Here is an 18,070-nt window from a genome sequence, read left to right as displayed (position 1 = left end):
CACTATTGTAATTATTTCAATAACAATCAAGATTATGATTGACAATCAGGTAATAGACCAGTTATACGATTTTTAAAAGTAATTGTTCTTATATGGCTCTTTGCCAGGGTAAGTCGTTTAGTGACAGAGCTGTAACTTTCCATGTAAAACAGGTAAATCTGTATAAATACATAGTTTAAAAGTATCATTGGGACACTTACCTTGGTAGGTAATATTCACATTGTTAGTGTCACGCTGTGATTCACATTTATTTACAGTATGTGCTTCAACGTTCATCTGAAGCATGCATTTCCAGGTTGGAAGCTCAAGTGTGCTCAAGACCTCGATTATACTGCATAAACATCATTCAGTACAACAAAATCGCTGAAAAAATCTTCTAAAACATTTTCACAAATGTAAGACAATACATTTTGGTTCAGTGCCAGACGAAGTGCGAACAAATAACGAATTCTTTAATAACACTAAACAATGTTTTTTTTTACTCATTATTGTTTGATTATGATTTTTCGTGTTTTTGGACACAGTACTCTGATGTGGAAATTACCATCATTGTAGTATTCCTTCGATAACATATTGTTATGACTTTATCAGGATTTAAGCTCTAATATTTAAAAACCGAGACGACGGAAAATGTCTCTTTGCGCCACCTGGCGGTCATTTCACGAATTACTTCACGAAATGCGACTGATTTCCTTTGGCCGCTGTCGTTTTGTCGCGGCGATGAGAGCGGCGGTGATAGCAGCAATTCCCCTTGTCTACCTACTGTAAGACTAAGACCTACGGTCAAATTGGCACAGGTTTTTATGCTGGATGCCCTTCCTGACGAAACTCTCCCAGTTTATTTAGGGCTGAGACTAGCACTGGATCCAATGGCTGGGAATCGAACCCAGGCCTTTCACATGGGAGGCACATTTCAGTATCTACTCAAACTATCATTAATGCAGCTGTTAAAGTAAAAAGATTTTTCTATGTGAAAAATAACTAAGTTTTAACCTGTAGCACACAATTGTTTGGTCTAACTGTATGAATGATCAAGTGTTTCTGTTAATAGATTATCTTATCCCTTTTTAGTTTCCAGCCAAGAGGGACATAAAAAAAAACCAAATGTATTTCAATTGTTTATTTTATTTTCCGAAAGCAACAGTCAAGAACAGCATGGGTATAATAAAGGACATGTTACTGCTGAGGACAAGGAAATCAAAAACACTTCAGACATAGCTGTCATGTTTTTCATACATAGCTGCCTCACCCAGGACAATATTTTTAGTAATCTCCACAGAATTTACTATAACTGTGTTTAACTTAAAGTGGTTTAATGCTGTTTACTCAGTTAAACACAATTATACCATTTTGAGTAATACTTTATTTACCAGTACAGTAGCTAGGTAGTATTTATCAGGTCAGCATGCAGTACCGTCAGGTACGACCTTGCACACTGGACCTTCAAGTACCTAATAGGTTATGTGCGAAAAGTATTCAGTTTGAACAGTAGCACGTCATGCTGCGTTAGAATAATGACACGGTACAGCTAATGATTAGTCCATCCTTTGCAAATATAAGTGGATAATAACTTACATGAAAAAAAAAAAAAAGAAAGCGTTTCTTGTGTTCCTTATGTATTTACCTGCTAATTTCAGTCAGCTTATTTCATACCACTGTTATGTTACTTAGCACTAACTGTGTTAGTGTACCTGGTACTTTAAACATTACTCACCACACAATTAAATATTCAATTTAGAAAAATATGACTCATATGACTTACGTCACATGATCACATGGATATCATTACAATCTGAGTAGCTATTGCATTAGAGTACAAACTTGGCCAGTTTTACAAAAATATTACATACTGTACTGTTCGTCAAAAGTCTGTGTGTAAATAACCTATACTTAAATACCACATATAGTACCTACCTATTAAACAACACTTTTACTGTACCACAAAATAAAGGCTTGATTTCACATTCGAGATATTTTCAGCAAACCACAAGTAACAGAGCAGTTTTTTCTAAAATGTAACAGTAATCAGTAATACATTTTAAGTCATACAGCTTCAGACGATGACATCACATATATAAGGATACATTGTTATTTTGGAATTTGTTAGTAGAACAACAAATATTTCGGTATTTACTGACAAACAATATTCAGGTTCTCTAGGCAGCCTCTTTTATACTTTGGTATGTCTTAAAAATATTTAAAAAATTTAGATGTGCAACTGCTAGCTGTATGAGTGAACATTAAACCAGGAGGTGTGACGGGTTATGATTTGGCAAGACTTTTGTTCATGTTGTAATGAAGACCACACATTTACAGCATTTGGCAGACGCCCTTGTCCAGAGCGACTTACATTTTATCCTATTATACATTTGAGCAGTTAAGAGTCAAGGCCTTGCTCAAGGGCCCCAACAGTGGCAACTTGGTGGTGCTGGGGTTTGAACCTGCCACCTTCCGATCAGTAGTACAACACCTTGATCACTGAGCTACCTCTGTCCACTTAAACCACCACAGGCATGGCCAGGTTCCAGACTACTGACCCCAACCAAAAAAAAAAGAAAGAAATAACACATTTTAAATCTCCTATCTCTTGCAAGACACACACAGATGTATCTCTTACATCTGAACATGTTACCTATTTTTTTGTAAACTCGATCAAATAAGTTAGAAGTGATTTTAAGTATAACACAGGCACTATTTGATAAATCTACTTTGTGACTGGATTTTTTTTCAATAACAATTCACAAAATAAAATTGACTATTCATCTTTTCTCAACAAGTATTAAAATATATATGAGTGGTGTTCAAGTCAAACCGGGACTGGTGATTTTGCTTGTGAATGATGATAAAACAATTACAGAAGACATCAAGCACGGTATGGTGTTGAGACTCTTAAGACAAAGTAAAACATTTGAATGAGGAAAACGTTTTTTTAAAAAAAAGGCTGTATGTCTGTGACTCAGGGATTCAAGGAACCTTTTTACCTTGATGGTATCCAAGCACTAGTGAAAAGCTGGGATAAGTACATTAGTGTAGCAGGGGATTCTATAGAGAAATAAAGATACAGTGGTATCTCAGCATTCGAACTTCTGCCTAAAGAACTAAAATTTTGCAAACATACAAAGCATTTTCCACATTCGAGTGAACTAACAGAGCCGAACAAACTGGCTGTTTAAAACTTGGGGGGCGGGGTTTGGTGGGGGTCTTGTGCAAGATTTAGTGAATTAAAGATGTTATCAAGGATGGTAGCAAGAAGAAAACAGAGCCGCTTTCAGTTTAGTTTTTAAAGCAGCTGGTAATGAAATGAATCATTAATTAAGGTTAAGTCAGATTAAGTTTCATGTCTATTTCTTTCATATTTTATTTCATTTACATGTCTTTTCTAAATGTATTGATTGTTTTCTTATGCAAAAGTATGATTTTAGTGTCAGAAATTGGTAATATTGGTAATATTTTTGGGTGACTGAAATAGATTATCTGCATTTACATTATTTTCCATGTGGAAATGTGTAAGAACTTGCCTTAGGAACTAAGATTACAAATTAAAGGATTAAATTTGTATGCAGAGGAACTGCTGTAGTTTTTACTCTCATAGCTGGGTCTGTTGTTCTGCACAATCAGAAGTCCCGGTTTGAGTTGAACACTCAGATGCAAGTTGTGCTTGGGGGTAAAAGGGAAAAAACAAAAAAACATTTGACCCATGAACAGTCCATGATCATCAGTAACAGTCTGAGGCTCTGCTCGTTCCGGTTTGCTTGTTTCTGATTCCTCTGAATGACGCTTCGGGTGTTTGTTGCTGGTTTGTGTACATTCTATTTCTGAGAAGGAGAACTACAACAAAGGAGTTATTGTGGAGTCGTCGCTGTAGCTGAAGAAGCTAAAGCTGAGTGGATCCGCACATGCAGCCTGTTCTCGAAATCGTACGCAGAGAAGTCCTCCTGCAGGACACAAAAGACAGGATTAGTGAGGATTATCTGTTTGAATAGATCATATTAAGGGCGGATATTCCTCTACTGCAAACATGTTCGGATTTGTTCAAGCAATTGTAAACTACTGTGCACACTGCAACAATTGTGAAAATGTCTAGAATCATGTCAAGTTGATCTAAAATATACAATACAATTTTGCAGACATGATAAACTATACAACTAAATTGGTACAGCATATAATATGGTGCCTAAGACTTTTGCACAGTACTGTATATATTTTTATTATTATTAGATTTCTAATGCACATTCTCTCTCTGTTCATTCATGAAACATTTTATTTTCTATTTGTGAGTGTGCATTTCTTGGTTTATTTTTTAAATTATACCAGTTTTAAGCATCTATTTATTGAACAAAAGACAAAATGATTGGCCATAAGAAAAGAGAAATTTGCACAAAGGAAATGTGTCTAGAATTGTGTGTCTTATTATTAGGTTGTTGAAGGATTATATTCATAAATTTAAATTCACGTTTAACTAGACTTAAACTATTTTCACTTGGTAAAATTTTTTTGCAGTGCAAAAATGTGAACGAATGTATTCAATTTGTAAGACAAATTTTTTTAACTTAAGTAAAATAAATAAATTAATTAATAAAATAAATTAATAAAAAAAGGTAAGTTTTGGCCAATTTTTTGTGGCATCCCTGATAAATATAGTAATCGATGTTAAACATGTACTTATTTACTCAAACGCATTTCACACACACAGTATACCGTACAAAGTATAAACTAAAAAAAAAAAAAAATACAGTAATTTTTTGATTTGAAAATAAAAATGAACTATGCAACTGTCAATCATTCAGGACTCTTTTTAAGGAGAAAATCAAGATTGCTCTTAGTTTTATGTATTCGTAAAATAAAATATTAATAAATTAATAAATTGCAAAGCTCTTATGCAAATATGGGTAAAGACTGGTTGATCTGAAATGCTATTTTGAATCTATATGTGTAGTTCACAGTTGGCATTCACCAAGTAGCTAAAGTTATGTAAGAGCTTGTCTTTCAGGAGTAGTGATCATAAACCAGTATCGACATTGTTCAATTCATTATTATTATTATAATTATTAATATTCCTGGATAAATTCCCATGTTGTTAAAGAAATAAGTGTATAAATAAACGTACCTTGGCCTGATGAAGCAGAGCTCTCCCTTTGGCTGTAGACTACAAATAATAACAAGATAAAAGGCAGATTAAACATCCGCACATCATAATATTTATAAAGCTATGTCTCTAAGATAATTTCATGAACTTTACGAACTCAGCTTAAATCCACGCGCACCAGAAGGTGAAGCATCAGAAATCTAGACCCAACATTAAAAACAAACACACCTCGGGGTTTTCTAGTAGCACACATCCCAGCTCATAGAGGGAATAAGGCTGCACGTAGGAGTTACTGACTTGTCCTTCTTCATCCTTAAACGCCATCTGAAAACTCTGTAGTGGACACAAACACACATCTACTGTAGACACATAATACAACGATCCAGTATGATGGCAGATATACTGTACATGCTAAAATTTACACGTTAACTTTATTCCTTAACACAGTTTGCATTCTGTCAGTGCTTGGCACCTTTATCGCGCTGGCGTTATCCCCTAGACTTTTGTGCACGGCGCCCAGCAGCAGGTGTCTCAGTCCACAATACGACGAGCCGTCCATCTGTTGAAGAACTGACGCATAGAGAAAATGCTGATCAGCACGTGTACATTTTTTATTCATATGAACATATCAGAAACGTGGCCTGTCCTTCTTTTTTTGTGTTGTTTGATTAACCTTCAATCATAAGGTGCAGTTTGGCGGTGGAGCAGTTAGCTAGAGCTTTCCAAAGGTACAGAATCTCGATGGCAGCCATGGTGCATCGCTCTTTCGTAGGGCCGGGTTTCCTTAAATCCTCAGCCTGTTAACACAGACGCACACAAACGATTTATGAGCCAACAATTCATATAGTTTAAAGTTTTGGTTAAGTTTCTCTTAAGTTTTTATTTAATAAAGCTAACCTGATGTGCACTCAATGTGTTTTTTTTTCATCTGTGTTTCTCAAACTTACCTTTCTCATGGAAAAATGCTCAATCTGGTTGTGTTTCCTCTTGAACACCAGAGCCGCGTCTTTCAACACGTTACAAGCTCCGTCTAAATCGCCTGCAGCTCCCTGACACACTGAAATATAAACACGCATCATCAGTAATCATAAAGAAAAGTTGTTGTTTTTTTTAATCATAAAATAATCATCAACTTGCATTGCAAGTTATTTTATATATATTTAATTAAATTCTTCCCCTTTTCATCCATAGCACTGACCCCAGCCTTATTGTTTATTCATTATGATTAACGCTTAAATAATTAATTTATTCATTTGGATGCTCTTTACCTCCAGTGAGGTAGGAGTAGTAGCACTGGGACCAGCGTGACTCTGTCCTCAGACGATCGAATGCTTTGTATGCTTCAGAGAAGCTCATCTCAATCATACTGCACCAACCTGCAACACAGCGGCACTGTGTAAACCTCAGATATTACGAGTGGGGAAGAGGCTCGGTCAGAGTTAACGAGGGTATTTTATACTCTGTTTCAGTAAGTCACTAAGTTATCGCACTTTTGAAATAGTCAAATCTGCAAGTCAGTTAATATGTCAGTACATCTGGTCAGTTAAAGTCAGTGAGTTAGTGAGTCTGTCATTGAATCGGTAGGTGAAGGAGTCAGTCAAACATTTTCTCATTAAATCAGTGAAGGAATCAGTCAGTGACTCGATGAGTAAGTGAGTCAGTGAATCGGTCAAGGAGTGAGTGAATTACTCATTGAGTCAGTCAGTCATTTAATGAATCAGTTGGTGTGTCACCCAGTCAGTGAGCGAGTCAGCAAGTGAGCGAGTCAGCAAGTGAGCGAGTCAGCCAGTCAGTGAGTGAATCATTGAATCAGTCTGCTTGGAAGCCAACCAGTCAGGCACTGAGCCAATAGATGAGTGAATCAGTCAAACAGTTTATCAGTCAGTCAGTCATGAATGAATCAGTAAGTCAGTAAATCACTGATTCAAAGAGTGTGCAAGTCTTGAGTCTGAGTCAGTCAGTCAGTCAATAAGTCAGACAATCAGTCAGTGAATCAGTGAGTGAGAGAGTCAGTCAGTTTTTTTAATAAGGAAGTGAGTGACCCAGCCAGTCAGTCAGTGAATGAGTGTGTGAATCAGTCTGTCAGTAAATCATTGAATCAGTAAGTGTAGGTCAGTCAGTGACTAAGTTAATAAAGTAAGTAAAGTAAATCAGTGGGAAAGTAAGTGTTTGAGTGATTAAGTGTTTGAGTCAGTAAGTCAATCAGTGAGACAACCAGTTACTGAGTCAGTATAACATTGAATCGGTGAGTCAACCAGTCATTTTTAAAACAGATTACGTGAGACCATAAGGCGGTTTGTTCTTAATTCAGTCAGTGAGTAGTGAGTCATCACACAAGTCAGTGACGTCAGTAGGTACCTACAGGTTTTAGATCAGTCAGTCAGTCATGTTAATAGGAAGTGTGCTGGAACACAGGAAAAGGATTGTGTAGCAGACAGCCTCAGGTGTATGAGGTGCAGTGGTACAGAGTTACTTACCAATCTCGTACAGACAGATGTGCTGGATCTCCCTCTGTTCTGAAGCCAGCTCCAAAGCGTTGTTAAAGCATATTAAAGCCCTGCTGATCTCACACTGACGGAAACAGACAAAAAAACAAAAGAACATTACACAAACTCGTCAGAGAACACACTCTCAGGCATGGTCATGATGCTAGTACAGCTGCCCCGACACGTGCTCACCTCGAGCCGCAGCACTCGCCCTTTAAAGAAGATGAAGAGGGAGGAGTTTGGATATTCGTCTTCATTCTTCTCGAGTATGGCTTTAGCAGCTTGAAGTCCTGCCACTGTTTCAGAGCCGTCCAGTGCAAAGAAGGGCTGGACAACTGTGTGATACCACAGCAGGGCCAGTCTGAGACAAAAACACACAGATAACGGTGACTATTGAGGACTGTACAGCCAGATCACGCTATGGTATGTACCCAATATCAAGCATTGCTTCAATTAAACTCCTCCACATACCCAACCTACATCGAGATCGGTGTTTATATTATACAATGTAATAACACTCACCTTAGATTTTTATGTGTGTACATGTGTGTAATGTCAAAATGCTGAATAAGCAACTTTAAATTTCACTTAGATCTGGAAGAAACATGGCTACTCTATTAACTGACCACACATTGTTTCTTTACAATTTTTTACTGCCCCGTTGTCCCAGCATGCTTCTTTACACCTACTCACGTAGAGAGAGGGGCCTTCATGTCCTTACTTTCGCTGGAGTACATGAGGGCGTCGAGTCCCTCCTGTCGCGAGCCGGGGAATCCCAGAAGGTTAATGATCCTCAGCAGGTGAGGGGGCACCATGGAGATGCAGAGGTGGAACAGGCCGTAGCCGAAACTGACCGAGCCCTTCAGGCGACTCAGGGACTCCGCGGTCACGCTGCAATCCAGTCGCGGCCGAGATTTCGAGCCGTGCTTGGAACAACTGGGGGACGATTTGCGGCTGCCGCCACGTGACCCCTCTGAGACCCGGGCCAGGGAGCGATCCTGACTCGGATCAGGTTCAGGACCGCCACTTGAGGTACTCTGATTTTCTTTGGGTTGATCAAAAGAAAGTGCCCCCTGTGGTACCGAGGACCTTCTCTGGTACACTTCCTGCAAGTGGGTGATCTCGTTGTAGCACTTGTTGTACATTTTCCAGGCCTTGCGGAGGGTCCAGCCAGCTTTAATGTATCCTGTACAAACGCAAGACGTAAAACTAATGCGTGTGGTTTTAAAAGCGTTAAAACATTAGTGCATTAGTACAAAATGTTGAAAAAGCACCAACCTGAGAGCTCTTGTCTGACAAAGGACAGAACGGCTAGGTAGACCTGGCAGTCGGCCACTATAATGAGCCTCAGCAGCCGCTCGATCACGGTCACCTCAGTCTTCTGACCCTCCACCTGCTGCACATCAAGTCATTGATATCAATCATTTTACAACTTAGCGAGAAAACACCCAGGAAAGTTAGTACTAAAAACTTTCATTTAAGTTCACCTTTTCTGTCACCCTATTAGTGGTGTCTTGAAAAATAAACTAAAGTATATATAACTTTACACACTACCGCTAAAAAGTTTGGGATCACTTGCAAATTTATTTGTTTTTGTTTAGTGATTTAGTTTTTTCTACATTGTACAACAATACTGGGGATTTCAAGACTACAAAATAACACATATGGAATTATATTTATTATAATTATGTAACAACAACAACAACATCAACAGTCAGTTGTTATATTAAGACATGAAGGTCAGATATTCTGGAACAGTGCTTGCATGAACACCATTACGTCAAGTGCATTTGCAAAACCCATTAAGTTCCACGATGAAACTGTCTCTCATGAAGACCCTCCCAGGAAATCAAGACCTGAACGTACCTCAGAATTTGTAAAGGAGAAGTTTATTTAGAGTTACCAGCCTCAAAAATCACCAATTAACCTCAAACAACACCTCAGATTAGAGCCGTTATGAAGGATTTACAGAGGATGAGTAGCAGATACATCTCAATATCAACTGTATTGAGATTATTGTACATTTTAAACGTTTTCAGCCCTGATTTACACTGTAGAAAGAAATATAAATCATAAACCACCAAGGAGTTAGAAAGTGATCTCAAACTTTTGAGTGGCAATGTACATGTTAATTAGACTCTCATCATCTTTTGAAAAATATGTGTAACGTTTTAAAGTTTTGTAGATGAATGAACGACTTGCTTGGTCTAAGCCAGCACAGTCAAACACACAAACACGGTGTGTGTAAGAAGGGTCTCTAGATATTAACAGCAATAATACAGAATACGTCCGGTGTTATGTACATCTGTTACTTCAAAAATTATAAACCACCAACACATCCTGTGTTTGCTCAAGGAGAAGGGAGAGAAAGAAAGCAAGAGAGAGAGAGAAAGAGAGAGAGAGCGCATGTTAATATCAAATCTCAAGAGAAGATAATTAATAAAAAAAAAAAACTCACTAACAATATATCAAAAAGTGCCTCTGTAAAGTCAATATATTAAGTATTTTCAATGATTCTGCCTTAATCCATTTTTTAATAGTATTCTCCAAAAGGTTTGCACATATAAGAAAACAAACAAACAAACAAAAGAATTTCTGAAAAAGCCTTAAATGTTTCCTGTTCATTACCGAGCTCAAAGTAAGTGCGAGACACAGCTGTAGGCGTTATTCAAGGTATGTAACAAAGCACAATGAAACAACCTTGCGTGTCTGTGGGTGTGCATTCACTCTCCGAACAATCCTGGTCTGTCGACAAGACAACGTTTGTCACATTGCTGCAGGTAGCATGATAAGACGTTACACTGACTCGCTTTGTACATAGAAATGTCCTCTGATGTCTATATTTGATCTGAGAGAACTCTCTGTACTGATTGTGTGTGTTGATTTTGGGCTTTTGTTCTCCATCATGACCTTGAAGGAAACAAGCACATGTATCAGCCAGGATACCCATCCTGTATGGGTCGGAGAAGAAACATGTGAAAGTGACAGAGAGAGAATCTGCATCTGGTGGATGTTTTGTAACTACGTAGTATACAGATTGACCTCCAGAATCGTTCTTAGACGCTAGATGCATCGTTGGCCTTAACTGACTGAGCAGATGTTGGATTTATTTATTTTTCTCTGTGAATTATTGATGAACAAAATAAAATAAAAGGGAATACCAGTTCCCAAATGCACAGTAACCAATCAAACAAATTTATGTAACTATAGTGAAACGTAATAGTCGCTCAAACTGTGTGGTTATGGGACGACCGGCGGCACAGATGCTTCTGTTTTCTGAACAGATGTTACACTGCCTGTTGTGCGGTAATGTTTTCTTTATCGCTAGCACACTTTCGATTTCATTTTTGCTGCCAAAGGTGTCTCATTTAATTAGCAAGTCATTTAATCTATGCTTATGTTATTGTTTTTTTATACCGAGGACTCGGTTAAAACTGATTTTTTTTTTTTTTTTTTTTTTTGCAGATTTTTAATTGCTGATCAAAATATAGCAAAAGATAACTTTGCGTGTTATTTTTCCCATGTACATCCAGGTTTGAGGTTTCTCTCTAGGCAGTTATTTTCCATTTTAAAAACTTGTGTTTCCGAGCAAGGGTTGTATCTTTCTGAGTTTAGAAACGTGTACAGTAAACACAGTCAGCAAAAAAAGAAAATTAAAAAACACTAAGAAAAGAAAAACATGGTATAAATATTTTAATACTAAATGTATTGCTATACGTTATATATTAATATTTATGATAATATTGCATAAGTATGATATTAATTTAATATACATCATACTATTTTTCTTTTCCTGAAGTTCTGGAGTCGTCCTGTTACATCAAGGAAAAAGAAAAACTCCACGGATGTGATAACCTGGTCATCAGTACATTCAGATCATGAGCTGACTTTATTTTATCGCCATATAACGTTGCAGAGTCTAGACCTGAGCAACTGAACCAACCCCAGATCATAACACTGTCTCCAGAGACTTGTACAGTGGTTTTTACCATTCAACTTCACCACATTTCATCCACAAAGGTGACTTCCAGGTGTTGATAATCAGTGTTGAGTGCAACACGTTACAAAGTAACGTTGGAGTACAATACTTGGATTACTTTTTTGATGTAACGAGTAATCTAACGTGTTAGGTCCGCCATGTAAGTCCTCAGTTATTTAGTTACTTTTTCAAAAATGTAATCCGTTATTCAGACAATTTATGTTATCCGTGAGCCAGACAGCAATCATTCCCAATCCCTTAGTGAAAGCCTTTCCCAGGAGACTTGGGGCACAAGGTGGGGTACACTCTGTACAGGGTGCCAATCCATCGCAGAAACACTCACACACTCATTCACACACTACGTGCAATTTGGGAATGCCAATTATCCTAATCTGCATGTCTTTGGATTGTGGGAGGAAACCGGAGTACCCCGAAGGAAACCCACCAAGCACGGGGAGAACATGCAAGCTCCATGCACACAGAGATGGGAATCAAACCCGGACTCTGGAGGTGCAAGGCGACACTGCTAACCACTACACGACCACTACCACCGGCGGTGTATATTATTAAATAATAAAATACCTCCTGTAAGCGGAGCTGAACAGACAAACTTGTTCAGCCTGTCCTTTTTATACTATTTAATAAATTAATAACTCTAACAGCGGTTTGAGTTATATATTATATATATATATATATATTATATTTTATATATATATATATATATATATATATATATATATATATATATATATATATATATATATATTATTCTGCTGAATTATCTTTTATTCCATATTTATGATTTCTCACAATACCACGTTTTTTTTTATAACTCAAACACTTTTCATTTTAGCGTTCTCTTTAAATAACCACAATCTCACGTTATAATTATTAGACCCTCAACCTTTTCTCCACAGAACCTTTTAGCATGGAGGACAGATTTCACAAGAGCAGATGTACAGGGCGTTGTGTGTATAAAAGCGAAGTTAGCTATTGTTTTATTGTGTTCTGCCATTAAAAATTTGCAAGCAGGACATTATTGTAAATGAAACTTTGTAGTTTTAATCGAGTCCTCGGATATAAAGAACAAACAAAGTGGGCATCGATTAAATGACTTGGCGAGTAAATTTGTTGAGTTATATATCGGCACAGCTGCTTTGAAGGCTCTCTGCTGTAAGTCAAAACCCCAGTCATAGAATATAAAACAGCAGATATGTTTTATTACTGCTCTTCAATAGCATAAATATCTCAGGCTCTCCTCCGACAGCTACAATCCGTCATTACTTCTTAAACAGCGTATTCGTTTTCTGTCCAATGAAAAGATTTACACTTCTTGAACCCCGCTTACTGTAATTAAAACATTAATTAGACAGATGGCGATCCTGACTGTGAGAAGTGCCGGGTATTAAGCTCACATTCTTCTTGATCTTGTTCTTGATTGTCTCGATCACGCCGGCGCTGTCGCCCTCGCACATTTTCTCCGTGGCCCGGAGGTCCTCGGACGCCACTTGCATCTTTTCCTCCTCGAACGTCATCATGGCGTTCTGGAAAACAGAGAGTTAAACTTAATATTTCACTTCAAACTTTGTACTGGGTGGCAGGAAAAAAAAATAAGAAAATTACTTTCCCTACTCCGAGGATGATGATTATAATGATGACCACGTGGCATGGTTGTTTTGAAAACGTACGGTACAAATCGCTTGACACACAGCCTGACACCAAAGGTTTAGCAGTTTCACAAAGGAAGTAGACTTACCAGAAAACTGACGAAGCTCGCGCCAAAGCTCATCAGAGGGCTGTAATTCCTATGGCACAAAGAGGAACCGATTCAAAGTTATTTTTATTGAATTAGGCAGCAGTTGATGAACAGAAAGAGGTAATAGGAGTACGGAATTCGATCTCGAAGCCTAAAACGATGGGTTTGGGATTATAAGGTTGTCGTTTACATGAAAACAATGGTGCGGTTGTTTTCTAACAGAGAAACCAGAACAAGTCAAGTTCCTCTGGTAATACTGAAAATAAATTCACAAACAGTGTGAGTATTGTACTGTGGATGAATCGGTTACACGTATTTCTATGGACAGGAACATTGCACAAGCTTAACTACTGTACACAGGAGTTTAAAAGCCGTACATGTTGCAAAATTATGTGAAAGTTTGGCTTCAACATTGTAAGGAAGTACAATGTTAAAGCCAAACCCCCCCCCATTAACCACACTCTGCTCCTTAAATGCCTTCTTCTTCAGAACCAGCCTGGCAGGAGACCATGTTGAAAACTTTCTGATAAACTGCACTTCCTGAACGGTTGGATTCCTCTTATACCGATCTACCACCTATCAAAACAACACATCATCGTGTACTCCTCCTTCTGAATCATAAACACATTAGACTGGCCATGAACACACTTCTGTCAAATCCTGATGCTACACTATATTGACAAAAGTATTTGCCCGCCTGCCTTCACAAGCATACAAACTTAAGTAACATCCCATTCTTAATCCATAGGGTTTAATATGATGTTAAAAATGAAAACCTTATTTTAGAATAAGAATAAATAGAATACAATAAAAAAAACTTGCTTAAAATAAAGCAGTGCAGAACAAAAATGGTAATCTTCAGAACGTTATTAGAATAGAAAAATATTGACTAAGACTCTATTAGAATTGAAACAGAACAGAATAGAAAAGAATAAAAACTAAATGTTACAATTAAAATAAAATAGAAAAAGAAAAAAAACTATATTGTATAAATTTTAATTAGAATCTAATTGAATTTGCTATATATCATTTGTCTTGCACCTAAAAAAATAAATAAATAAATACATATATATATATATATATATATATATATACATACATATATATATATATATATATATATATACATACACACACACACACACACACATATACATTCACTGTATATATAGCTTATACACTTTATTAGAATAAAATAGAACATTACTAGATTTTTTTAATGAATAAAACAATATACTGTACAATATATTATAACAATATACTTAATGTATTAAAAACATGAAACAGATAATATAGAATAAAATATACAAAAGCTTTATTATGGAAACAAACTTTTTGTTCATGATTGATTGATATGGACATTTAGCTTTTTTTTATTATTTTTTTTAAGTGTTTCACTTCTTCTTTTCTTACGCTGTGTGTCCAGTCACTCTGCTTCCGAGTTGTTACACTAACACAGATGTTATAGCAATCACACAGCGGCTTGTGTAACACCTGGTTAATTGATGAGCTTCCTCAATGTGGAAAAAGCGCCCTGGTGCGACCCTAAATGTCACTCCGCTCATTTGCTGCACCGTGAAAGCTACTGCATGCTGGGATATGAGTGTACAAATGAGCTGTCAGTAATACACACCTAACACATCTCGCACAAATGGGCAACATAACACCAAATAATATTATGTCTATAATGTTACATAATGTTATATATATATATATATATATATATATATATATATATATATATATATATATATATATATGTTTTGCTTACTTCAGTTGAATGGACATTAAAAATTGCCATGTACACTAAAGTGTCTTGCCAGCACGCATGTTGTTCATTTTGGTTTTACAACATACAAATTCCCTTCGCTTTCCAAAAACAATGCCAGGCCAAGCTTGGATAAATTTACATGGTAGCGTCAAGAATGGAATGTGAGATAAAACCTGTGATTACCAACACAATTATTACTATTATTATTTTGCATAAAAATATAAAGGAGCGAGTGTGACAAAGTGACCAGAACTTATGTTCTCCAGCACGCTCAGTAAAACCCACCAGATGCTCTACTTATAAAACTGCACAACGCTTCTGTATCCAACACTACTGATTACTTTTAAGCTTAGAGTATTTACAACACATATAGACAGTGATTATTTTATTACTCTTTTGTGCTCTTTATAGAGGTTTCTTTTATGTAGAAATGCTTTCAAAGGCATGCTCCCAAGTACATAATAATACAGATATAACAATTATTATTATACATTTTTAAATCTTTATATAAACCTTTAGTTTTGTACTAATACTTATAAATATATCAAATACAGTGGAGCCTTGGATTTGTTCCGGAAGCGGGCTCGTATTCTAAAACACTTTGTAAACCAAATCGAAGAATTTCCCATAAGAAATAATGGAAACTTAAATTATTTGTCCCACAGCCCAAAAAATAAATACATAAAAATAATTAACACAAAATATTAAGCAAAAATAAAACTAATTAACCTGCACTTTATCTTTAAAAAAATCCCAACAGATAAGTGTTTCCGTTTGTGCGCGCTGGCGTTGTGTACGTGTGTAAATCTAAATCTAAAGACCGGTCTAAGACCCAGCAGGGGAGACGATTACCCACAATTCTGCAGCGCAAGAGAGAGAAAAATCGTTGGCTCAGCTGTGATCACGTGACATTCGGCGTCAAAACAAGAAGCGCATGCGTGATACATGACAAGACTTGTTCGTTTTCTAAGTCAAAATTTATTAAAAAAATCTTTGCTCGTCTTGCGGAACACTCGCAAACCACGTTACTCGTAATTCGAGGTCCGACTGTACGTTGATTGTACTTATGCGTGATTGAGCTTCCTGATTACTCGAGTTTTATCTCATCTTTTTGACGGTAACGATAAAGTAGGGGAGTGTTCTTCAAAATACTTTTCTTTTCGGGTTTTTACCCTTACGTCATAGTTTGGCTTCAGCTTTTACAAGAGTGACATGATTACATTTGTAATAATTATTTTATTTTATTTTTTAGGGACTGGTCTCACCTTCGACACTAAAGCTTACAGCGATGACTTTAAACAACTCAGTCTGACATGATGTCACTGTCAGTAAAACATCAGGTGTGCTGAGATACTTTATCACACTTGTTACAGAGACATGACACTGGTGTGTGTGTGTGTGTGTGTGTGTCAGGACCCCAGTAGCAGGTCATCAGCTAACATGGTTCATTACTAACCAGGTGTGTAAGAGCAGGACTAACACACACACACACACACACAGACACACTCACCTGTATCTGTGGAAGAGCTCTGTGCTCTCTTTAAAGCCGTTGTTCAGTAACATGTTGATTCCCTGCAGTGAAAGTTCCGCATCATCGACCTGCTCAGGAAACTCCTCTCCAGCCTCCGCCATCTCTCTCTCTCACACACACACACACTCAGCTCTCTCCCTCTCTCTCTCTCTCTCTCACACACACACACACTCAGCTCTCTCCCTCTCTCCCTCTCTCTTAGCGACACCGGGCAACCTGCAGCACACACCGGAAGTACACGCTTGTCGTAAACAACAACCGGCGCAGCGTCATTATGTTTCGGTCCGGTAAATAGTGTACAACAAACAAACAAACAGGCGCGCGCGGTCTTCCGGCTTCCGTGTTTATATCCTCACACCTTGACTGCCGCTTTTTCACGTCACATGACCAGAGAGAGAGGTCCTGCGTTTGTGGGCGTGGCCAAAACAAACTCTCTGCTCTCCTATTGGCTAAAGTGCAGGCGGAAGTCTGTGGTAACGGCTGACCCCAGATCAGTTTTCGGTTAAACAAATTAATCGTTGAGGTAAACAGCTGTACTCGAATCAGGGTGTTATAATAATAATAATAATAATAATAATAATAATAACTATTATTATTACTATTGCAATTTTATTTGTCACATACACGACCAGACACAGTATGATATGAAGAGAAATGCTTATAAGGCTGTATGTGACTTAAAATAGATGGAATAAGAAATGTCAATTTTAAAACGTATAGTTTATAATCGTATAATAATAATAATAATAATAATAAATAAAAAAACACAAAATGGTCCAACTCTCCTGAAGTGTTTAATTCCATTTAAAACACAGCATTTTATCAATGATTAATCTTTTTGATTGAAGCAATAAATGATGATAAAAGCAAAAATCAAAGATTCAAATTTATTTGTAATTTGTTTATTTTGTCATGCAACCATACACAGCATGATACGTATGCAGTAAAATGCTTAAACAAAAAGGCAAATGACAAAAGGAAAGATAGGATAGAATAAGAGGGTAGAAAGATAGATAGACTGTCCTGCAAAAATAGAAAGAATAAAAACAGTTTACATCAGTTTTTATAATAATAATAATAATAATAATAATAATAATAATAATAATACATAAATAATTACAAAGCCACAAAATGGCCCAGTTGTCCTGAAGTGTTTAATTCTATTAACACCACAGCATTTTACCGATGAAAAATATTATTAGTGAGAAGGTCTTGAGTTCAAATCCCTGACAACGTCGTTAACCTTCCACTCCTCAGGTGTAGGGGATAAAGCTTCAGTTAAAGCCTTAGTTAAAGCTTTACCTTTGACTTTTACATTAAGCTGACACTAGAGACTCCTTGCATGTGAAATAAACATCATCGCTTACAGACAAGTTCATCAAACACAACCTGAATCTCTAACATCAGTCATACAAGTCACAATGTAACCCAGAGATTATTCCTAAAACAACAAGTGCATTG

At 36.9% G+C, this 18,070-nt stretch overlaps 1 protein-coding gene across 1 annotated transcript; it reads right to left on the bottom strand.

Annotated features, from left to right (window-relative positions):
• Positions 1-1,116: 1,116 nt before the first annotated feature.
• Positions 1,117-16,760, bottom strand: LOC128522524 (tetratricopeptide repeat protein 39C-like). The gene is made up of 14 exons (XM_053495613.1): positions 16,589-16,760; positions 13,308-13,356; positions 12,967-13,095; positions 8,851-8,968; positions 8,266-8,758; positions 7,765-7,933; positions 7,564-7,657; positions 6,355-6,462; positions 6,034-6,143; positions 5,760-5,883; positions 5,559-5,656; positions 5,315-5,419; positions 5,108-5,146; positions 1,117-3,935 (listed from the first exon to the last, which is right to left on the bottom strand). The coding sequence occupies exons 1-14, from the start codon at positions 16,708-16,710 to the stop codon at positions 3,843-3,845; spliced, it is 1,851 nt and encodes a 616-aa protein (XP_053351588.1). The 5' UTR covers positions 16,711-16,760; the 3' UTR covers positions 1,117-3,842.
• Between the last annotated feature and the right edge of the window lie 1,310 nt (positions 16,761-18,070).

This window comes from Clarias gariepinus, chromosome 1 (genome assembly GCF_024256425.1).
Source record: "Clarias gariepinus isolate MV-2021 ecotype Netherlands chromosome 1, CGAR_prim_01v2, whole genome shotgun sequence".
In the NCBI taxonomy this organism is placed as follows: Eukaryota; Metazoa; Chordata; class Actinopteri; order Siluriformes; family Clariidae; genus Clarias; species Clarias gariepinus.
Note: the sequence above shows the minus strand (reverse complement) of the source record. Positions and strands in the feature narration are given on the sequence as shown.